This window comes from Palaemon carinicauda, chromosome 4 (genome assembly GCF_036898095.1).
Source record: "Palaemon carinicauda isolate YSFRI2023 chromosome 4, ASM3689809v2, whole genome shotgun sequence".
In the NCBI taxonomy this organism is placed as follows: domain Eukaryota; kingdom Metazoa; phylum Arthropoda; class Malacostraca; order Decapoda; family Palaemonidae; genus Palaemon; species Palaemon carinicauda.
The window spans coordinates 177,516,852-177,526,543 of NC_090728.1; the positions used below are offsets into that span (position 1 = coordinate 177,516,852).

At 45.0% G+C, this 9,692-nt stretch overlaps 1 protein-coding gene across 1 annotated transcript in view; it reads left to right on the top strand.

Moving 5' to 3' along the window:
* The window catches only part of LOC137639768 (26S proteasome regulatory subunit 7-like), a 46,861-nt gene that overhangs the window by 35,917 nt on the left and 1,252 nt on the right, over positions 1-9,692 (top strand). The window contains exons 5-8 of the mRNA XM_068372013.1: positions 46-214; positions 435-599; positions 8,049-8,240; positions 9,518-9,688. Of these exons, the coding sequence (XP_068228114.1) occupies positions 46-214; positions 435-599; positions 8,049-8,240; positions 9,518-9,688 (697 nt within the window). The remainder of the gene's footprint in view (positions 1-45; positions 215-434; positions 600-8,048; positions 8,241-9,517; positions 9,689-9,692) is intronic.

The window sequence follows — 9,692 nt, forward strand, 5'->3', positions numbered from 1 at the left end:
AGGAAATAATGTTGAGAGATAACTAACTGTTCTCTGTATTTACAGTGTTGATCGTAATAAGTATCAAATACATATTCCACTTCCACCAAAAATTGATCCTTCAGTAACAATGATGCAAGTTGAAGAGAAGCCAGATGTAACATACTCTGATGTAGGAGGATGTAAGGAACAAATTGATAAGTTAAGAGAGGTGGTAGAAACTCCTCTTCTACATGTAAGTACTTTCCTAATAACTTGTCTAATTTATATCGTGCTGTACATTAAATTTATTTTGACAATACTCTTCTTCATACATACATACATACATATACCCAGGCACACAGTACAGAAAACTTCTATATTTTTGTATGGAATGGATATTATGATTTTCTCTTTTGTTAATACATCCTATTGTTGACCAATAATGAAACAATTAAAATGTATGGTTTTTGTAGCCGGAAAGGTTTGTGAATCTAGGAATAGAGCCTCCCAAGGGCGTCTTGCTCTTTGGACCTCCTGGAACAGGAAAAACCCTTTGTGCCAGAGCAGTTGCCAACCGAACAGATGCGTGTTTCATTAGGGTTATTGGATCCGAATTGGTGCAGAAGTATGTTGGAGAGGTAAGAAATTATAAAACAAAGGAGTTGTTACAGAAGTTAAAAGGAAAAAATTGCTAGAGTACTAGATTATTATTTTCAGTGTTATAAATTTAGATTATTGTCACTAGTGGCTATTGCAAGTTTTAAAACTTTATGCATTACTAGTTCTCATTAGGTAGTATAGCCACGCAATTACGTTATAGTAATGATCTCATAGGGAGGACAATATACCGTAGCAATAATTTCCATTTATATTGACTTTCAGTCTGTGAAGTTTGTAGTCACTAATGAGCTGGACATTATTGAGTAGGTAAGAAATAACAATAAATACTCAAAGTATACTCAAACTTGATAAAATTTACATTTTTTCAATATTAATCTTACCCGATAATCATGTAGCTGTCAACTCCGTTGCCCGACAGAATTCTACGGACGGGATACGCCAGCGATCGCTATACAAGAGGGGGGTGTACTCACCAGCGCCATCTGTGGCCAGGTACTGCAGTACTTCTTGTCAACACCACCTCAATTTTTCCTCTGTCGTGCTTCCGGCAAGACCTACATGGATACGCTTATAATTTTGGAGTCTTTGTTCACGGTTTTGGTGAAGTATTGCTCTGAGATTTCAGCTTTCGCTATACAGGAAGCTTTTCCCTTAGCTTAGATAGCTTTTGGATTGATTTTGATTAATGGTATAACGATCTTTGCTTTAATTTGGAATCCCCCCTTGACTGTTCTCTGATTCAAGATGTCCGACCATTCTCAAGCTCCTACCCAAAGACGATGTAGGACTTGTATTAGGCGTCTTCCGAAGGCCTCGGTTGATCCTCTCACCGTTTGTTCCGACTGTAGGGGAAAATCCTGTCAGTTGGAAGATCGATGTGAGGAATGTGCCGGGCTTTCAGAATTTGATTTTATTCAATTCCTCAAGTATACGACTAAGTTAGAGAGAGAGAGAGTTAGGAGGAGTTCGGCTCGCTCTTTACTTTATTCCTCCCCCCATGATCCTCAACCTTTTCCTCCCCCTGTAGTGGCTACCCCCGAACCTATTATTAGTGCTCAGCCTGATATGTCGGATGTTTTACGTGCCATTCAGGCTTTAGGTGATAAGGTGGAGTCGGTAGTGAGTGACCACAAGTTTCTCTTGGCAGATGTCAAGGAACTTAAAGTGAAAAGTGCAGTGGGAAGTGGTAGTGCCAGTGCTGTGCCTAGTGTCAGTGTCAGTGTTGCGCATGAGGATACTTCTGTGCGTGCCAGTCGTCCTCCCAGTCCGGGACCTCTTGCAAGCTCCCAAGCCCAGGGGAGAAGCAATGTCGAAGGGCAAAAGGGTTCGGCAGGCCTTAATCGGCGCACAGTAGTATCCTCAGTGGTTGCGGGCGTATCTTATAGAGATCGTCACTTCCACTCTCAGACGATTGAGCCCTTTATTTCCTCGTCTGCAGAAGATGTTTCCGGGAGGAAACGCTGGACCCAGGTCTCAAGGCCTCTTAAGCGTAAGGTCCAGACCGCGCGAGTCCAACAGCCCGGGTGTAGCCACTGGGCTAGTTCAGACTCGCCGCAGTCATCGGATGGCTGCACGCCTCCTAAGAGAGGTAAAGCGATGCCTCAACAGACCTCAACTTCTGTTAAAGCTATGCCTCAACAGACCTCAACTTCTGTTGATCTCAAGTTGGCTATGCTGCAGACTATGCAGTCGCAGCTTGCGGTGTTGATGCAGGAGTTTCAGGCAGAGAAGGTTATCACACCTCCTCCTGCGAGCGCTCCCCCACCTCTGCTCAGTCCAGCCTGCCAGACGTATGATGTTGAGGTTCCTCAAGCTACCTCCATGCGTGAGCTGCCGCATTGGGAGTTGCCAGATACCAGCGCTGTGCAGCAACCTCCACTTTCCTTGAGGCAGGAGCCTCTTGCCACGCGGCAACCTCCTCAACACTTGGGGCAGGAGCCTTATGCTTTGCAGCAACCTCCTCTACCCTTGAGGCAGGAGCCTCTTGCGTTGCAACCATCCTCGAGGCAGCAACCTCTTGCGGTGCGACAACCTCCACCATCCTTGAGGCAGCAACCTCAACTCTTGCAGCAGCCACCTCCACTTTCCTCGAGGCGAGAACCTCAACTCTCGAGGCAAGCACCTCAACTCTTGAGGCTAGAACCTCAACTCGTGGGACAAGAGCCTCTCTCTGCGCAGCCACCTCAACCCTTGAGGCAAGCGCAACTCTTGAGGCAGGAACCTCATGCTATGAGACAGCCACCTCAACGCATGCAGCAACCACATTCTTCTCAGCTTAAGCCGCTTCCTATTCAACTTGAACCGCAGACTATGCAGCATGAGCCTCATGCTTTACAGCATTCGCCTCTCACCACGCTTGCTCCTCAGACCCCCGCAGAACCTCCTTCATCCCAGCCTCAGGACTTTGTCATTACCAGCCCTCATCCTCTTCAGCAGAGTCTTGAGGATGAATCCGCTAGTGCGCATGCACCCGTTCTTCAGGATTCAGCCATTCAGCATACTGCTTTATCGTTACCTCTCGCTTCTCAACACTCAGGTGATGAGGTTTCTGAGGATGAAGCTGCTCACCTGGATGATCCTTCATCTGATGTGGAGGAACCCAAGTCATTGCCACCCTCCATTGACTTTCGCAAGGTCCTTACTCTGTTCAGAGTTATACCCTGAACACTTTGTTTCTGCTACCCCTCGTTCTCCTCCATCCGAGTTCTCTCTAGGCATGCAACCTGTTAAGTCTGCCTACACTAAGCTTGTCTTTGCTAGATCATCAAAGAGAGCTTTGAGAATGTTAGGGGATTGGTTGCAGTCCAAGCAGCAACTGGGAAAGACGTCTTTTATGTTTCCGCCTCCTAAGCTGGCTTCTAAGGCGGGCGTCTGGTATGCCACGGGAGAGGAACCAGGCTTGGGGGTCCCTGCCTCTGCCCAAGCTGACTTCTCAAGTTTGGTTGACTCTCCACGAAGGTCGGCTATGAGACGCTCTAAGGTCTGCTGGACCTTTTCTGACCTGGACCACTTCTTAAAGGGAGTCTTTCGCGCCTTTGAAATTTTTAATTTCCTCGACTGGTGCCTGGGGGCCTTGAGCAAGAAGACTGCCCCTTCTGACAAAGACTCGGCCATGCTGATCATGTCCTGTATGGACAAAGCAATTCGCGATGGTTCCGGCGAACTTGCCTCTATGTTTGTATCGGGAGTCCTCAAGAAAAGAGAACAACTTTGCTCCTTCCTTTCCACTGGTATCACCTCTTGCCAAAGGTCACAGTTACTGTTTGCTCCTCTTTCTAAGTTCCTGTTTCCTGAGGATCTTATCAAGGAAATGTCTGCGGCTCTTATACAGAAGGATACGCATGACCTCGTGGCCTCTTCAGCACGGAAGGCTAAGGTTACACCTTCAGTACCAAGAACTTACCGCACCCCAGTGGCTGATACTCCTGCTAACAGATTTATTCCGCCCTTTCGTGGCAGAGCCCCCAGCCGAGGAAGTACCCGCCCAGACGGTCACAGGGGCAGGTCCAAGAAAGGTACCAAGTCTTCGAAAAGCAAACATTGACTCTCCTCCTCTCCAGACAGCCGTAGGAGCCAGACTCAAAACCTTCTGGCAAGCTTGGGAAAGAAGAGGTGCAGACGCCCAGTCTGTCAAGTGGCTAAGGGAGGGTTACAGGATCCCATTCTGCCGCAATCCCCCTCTGACCACTTCTCCCATCAACCTCTCTCCCAACTACAAGGAAAAGGACAAGAGGCTAGCGTTACATCAAGAGGTGTCGCTCCTGTTACAGAAGGAGGCGGTGGTGATAGTCCGGGATCATCAATCCCCGGGCTTTTACAACCGTCTCTTCCTGGTGGCCAAGAAGACAGGAGGTTGGAGACCGGTGCTGGACGTCAGTGCGCTCAATGCTTATGTCACCAAGCAGACGTTCACTATGGAGACGACGAAGTCGGTCCTAGCAGCGGTCAGGCAGGAGGACTGGATGGTCTCGTTGGATCTGAAAGACGCCTACTTTCACGTCCCCATTCATCCAGACTCCCAACCTTTTCTGAGATTCGTTTTTGGAAAGGTTGTGTACCAATTCCAAGCCCTGTGTTTTGGCCTAAGCACGGCACCTCTGGTGTTTACGCGACTGATGAGGAATAATGCGAAATTCCTCCACTTGGCGGACATCAGAGCCTCCCTTTATTTAGACGACTGGCTTTTAAGAGCCCCCACAAGTCGTCGCTGTCTGGAGAGTCTCAGATGGACTTTGGACTTGACCAAGGAACTGGGTCTTTTGGTCAACTTAGAGAAGTCCCAGCTTATTCCTTCCCAAACCATCGTTTACCTGGGAATGGAGATTCGGAGTCAAGCTTTTCGGGCTTTTCCGTCGGCCCCAAGAATCAACCAAGCCCTAGAGTGCATCCTGAGCATGCTGAAGAGGAACAGATGCTCGGTGAGACAGTGGATGAGTCTAACAGGGACCCTGTCATCGTTAGCCCTGTTCACCGAGTTAGGGAGACTCCACCTCCGCCCCTTCAATACCATCTAGCAGCTCACTGGGACAAGAATATGACGCTCGAAGCGGTCTCTATTCCTGTTACCAAAGAGATGAAGACTACTCTCATGTGGTGGAAGAGCAACATCCTTCTCAAGGAGGGTCTCTCGTTAGCTGTTCAGACCCCCAATCTTCATCTCTATTCGGACGCATCAGACTCGGGCTGGGGCGCGACCTTGGACGGACAGGAATGCTCGGGAACATGGAACAAGGAACAGGAAACGCTTCACATCAATTGCAAGGAGTTGTTGGCAGTACATCTGGCCTTAATGAACTTCAAGTCCCTCCTGCTAAACAAGGTGGTGGAGGTGAACTCCGACAACACCACAGCCTTGGCGTACATCTCCAAGCAGGGAGGGACTCATTCGAGGAAGCTGTACGAGATAGCAAGGGACCTCCTCATTTGGTCAAGAAGTCGAAACCTCACGCTGGTAACGAGATTCATTCAAGGCAATATGAATGTCTCGGCAGATCGCCTTAGCAGGAAGGGTCAAGTCATCCCCACAGAATGGACCCTTCACAAGAACGTGTGCAACAGGCTTTGGGCCTTGTGGGGTCAGCCAACGACAGATCTGTTCGCTACCTCGATGACCAAGAGGCTCCCATTGTACTGTTCCCCAATTCCAGACCCGGCAGCAGTTCACGTGGATGCTTTTCTGCTGGATTGGTCCCACCTCGATCTATATGCATTCCCGCCGTTCAAGATCATCAACAGAGTTATTCAGAAGTTCGTCTCTCACGAAGGGACACGGCTGACGTTGGTTGCTCCCCTTTGGCCTGCAAGAGAATGGTTCACAGAGGTACTGCAATGGCTGGTCGACGTTCCCAGGACTCTCCCTCTAAGAGTGGACCTTCTACGTCAGCCTCACGTAAAGAAGGTACACCCAAGCCTCCACGCTCTTCGTCTGACTGCCTTCAGACTATCGAAAGACTCTCTAGAGCTAGAGGCTTTTCGAAGGAGGCAGCCAGAGCGATTGCCAGAGCAAGGAGGATATCCACTCGCAGAGTCTATCAATCCAAGTGGGAAGTCTTCCGAAGCTGGTGCAGAGCCAATGCAGTTTCCTCTACCAGTACCTCTGTAACCCAAGCTGCTGACTTCCTGTTGCATCTTAGGAATGTTAGATCTCTTTCGGCTCCTACGATCAAAGGGTACAGAAGTATGTTGGCAACAGTTTTCCGCCACAGAGGCTTGGATCTTTCCTCCAACAAAGATCTACAGGACATCCTTAAGTCTTTCGAGACCTCTAAAGAACGTCGCTTGTCCACTCCAGGCTGGAATCTAGACGTAGTCTTAAGGTTCCTTATGTCTCCTAGATTTGAACCTCTCCAGTCAACCTCTTTCAAAGACCTTACTCTCAAAACTTTTCCTCGTCTGCCTTGCAACAGCCAAAAGAGTTAGTGAGGTTCACGCCTTCAGCAGGAACATAGGATTCACATCCGAAACAGCTACATGTTCCTTACAGCTCGGGTTTTTGGCAAAAAATGAACTTCCTTCACGTCCTTGGCCTAGATCGTTCGAAATTCCTAGCCTTTCCAACATGGTGGGTAACGAGCTAGAGAGAGTTCTTTGCCCTGTCAGAGCTCTAAAGTACTATCTTAAAAGGTCAAAACCTATACGAGGACAATCAGAGGCCTTATGGTGTGCCATTAAGAAACCTTCGATGCCTATGTCCAAGAACGCAGTTTCGTATTACATAAGGCTTCTGATTAGAGAAGCTCATTCTCACATGAAGGATGAAGACCTTGCTTTGCTGAAGGTAAGGACACACGAAGTGAGAGCTGTGGCTACTTCGATGGCCTTCAAACAGAACCGTTCTCTGCAGAGTATTATGGATGCAACCTATTGGAGGAGCAAGTCAGTGTTTGCATCATTCTATCTCAAAGATGTCCAGTCTCTTTACGAGAACTGCTACACCCTGGGACCATTCGTAGCAGCGAGTGCAGTAGTAGGTGAGGGCTCAGCCACTACATTCCCTTAATCCCATAACCTTTTTTAACCTTTCTCTTGAATGCTTTTATTGTTGTTTTTGGGTTGTTACGGTAGGCTAAGAAGCCTTCCGCATCCTAGTTGATTTGGCGGGTGGTCAATTCTTTCTTGAGAAGCGCCTAGGTTAGAGGTTGTGTAGAGGTCCTTTAGTATGGGTTGCAGCCCTTTATACTTCAGCACCTTAGAGTTGTTCAGCCTCCTAAGAGGAACGCTGCGCTCAGTAAGGAAGACGAACTTATTAAAGGCAGAGTAATGGTTCAAGTCGACTTCCTTACCAGGTACTTATAATTTCATTGTTATTTTGAATAACTGATAATATGAAATATGGGATACTTAGCTTCTTGATTAACATGTACACTGGTTTTCACCCACCCCCCTGGGTGTGAATCAGCTACATGATTATCGGGTAAGATTAATATTGATAAATGTTATTTTCATTAGTAAAATAAATTTTTGAATATACTTACCCGATAATCATGATTTAATTGACCCACCCTTCCTCCCCATAGAGAACCAGTGGACCGAGGAAAAATTGAGGTGGTGTTGACAAGAAGTACTGCAGTACCTGGCCACAGATGGCGCTGGTGAGTACACCCCCCTCTTGTATAGCGATCGCTGGCGTATCCCGTCCGTAGAATTCTGTCGGGCAACGGAGTTGACAGCTACATGATTATCGGGTAAGTATATTCAAAAATTTATTTTACTAATGAAAATAACATATTTACACTGGTAGAGAAATTTTATTTGTGCTTAACTTTCAATTGTAATACATTATGTATTGTACTTGAAATTTCAAGATGTGTTTGTAAACTTCAAAAGTACTTTTAATCGCTTTGGCTGCTTAATGAAGTGCACTAAAGAGTGGAAGCCAAGTGGTTAAAGTTTTCATGGATAGCTAGGCTTCAGGAAATTATGAGATGGTGAATTTTTCAAGTCAAAAACTTTATCTTGTCTAACAGGGAGCAAGAATGGTTCGAGAGTTGTTTGAAATGGCACGCTCCAAAAAAGCTTGCTTGATCTTTTTTGATGAAATTGATGCAATTGGTGGAGCTCGTTTTGATGATGGAGCTGGCGGTGATAATGAAGTACAGAGAACAATGTTGGAATTAATCAATCAACTGGATGGGTTTGATCCTCGTGGTAATATTAAGGTATGGTGATTATATTTTCCTTGAAAGATTAGTGTTTTTGTTAGCAATGCTGCAATTGTAACACAGTACTCATGAATGTAACTTTATGGTGTATTCAATGAATATTTTTATATCAGTCTCTGGTATGTAGAAGGCCTTCTCCATTTCTATTTAAAACTGTTAAAGAAGCATTGTCTAGTAGTATTTTTTTTTTTTTATTAATAGTATTCATTTTATTTTTGTACTGTAATATAAATTTTTTATTGTGGCATGCATATGTTTGGTTGTTTCTGTGTCAGTGAGCTTGGCTCAATTTTGTTTTCCATGAAATGAATAAATCCATTAGTGAATTAAGCAATGTAGTGTAATATGTATAGTTTGTTTAGAGTTGCACTTTAAATATGGTTTGAATCAGGACAAATTATAAAAGGAAATAACTCGTACTATATAGGTTTCTTGGGATATGAATGGTTGACTCCCACCAATACTGGTGTTTCAGTACTATTCTTTTGTATGCCATGCCATGCATTGCAGTAGCTTGCACTTTTGGATTGGATTGTGAAATTTAGGTCAAATGTCAGCCACTAGAACCTGAGGTCAGTCTGCGATATCATGAATGTAGTAAATAGATTAAATAAGAAATAGAATCGGATAATGAACAATATTAAAAAGTACAGTAGTACATTTACATTAACACTAAAAAAAATTGATATTGTCATAGGTAAATATTGTTTCTCATAGATACCCTCTAGATTACTCAGTACTGTATCAAGGTGGTGAAGACAAGGAACTAAGAGTGGTTGGATGGGAAGAAATAGACTCAGAAAGTAAATAAGAAAAAGCACAGAGTTGAAAGATGAAACTTAAGGAAACCCCCACAATTGCACAAGGAAACAGAAACAGAGCTAGAGTAAAAGACAAAAAATGGGGTGCAGCTATGGGTAGACCAGACACTGTAAAGATGCTTTAGTATTGTATGTGTTTTACTAATATTTTTATTCTGTAGTAGTTGCTAAGCACTGCATTCCTTCTATGATATTTTTGTTTCTGTTTTTTCTTCCATCTTGCTGTCCAACCTTTTTTTAACTCACTTGTAGCACAATTGCGATGTTTTTGCCAATAGTACCTTGGCATTGAATGGCTTCCCAAGCACCCTGCTTCATCTGTCCCAGTGTTGCTAATTGGTGCTCACTTATCTTTATCTGTGAAAATTTTTAGGCATATGCCTTCCAGCTGCAGATCAATTTATTTCCCTAGCTTTTTATTGTTTCCACAATATTTACAAGTTTTTTTTTCAGGTTTTGATGGCAACCAACAGACCAGATACTTTAGATCCAGCTCTCATGCGACCTGGTCGATTAGATCGCAAGGTAGAATTTGGTTTACCAGATTTGGAAGGAAGAACTCACATTTTCAAGATTCATGCAAAATCGATGTCTGTTGAACGAGACATTCGTTTTGATCTCCTTGCTC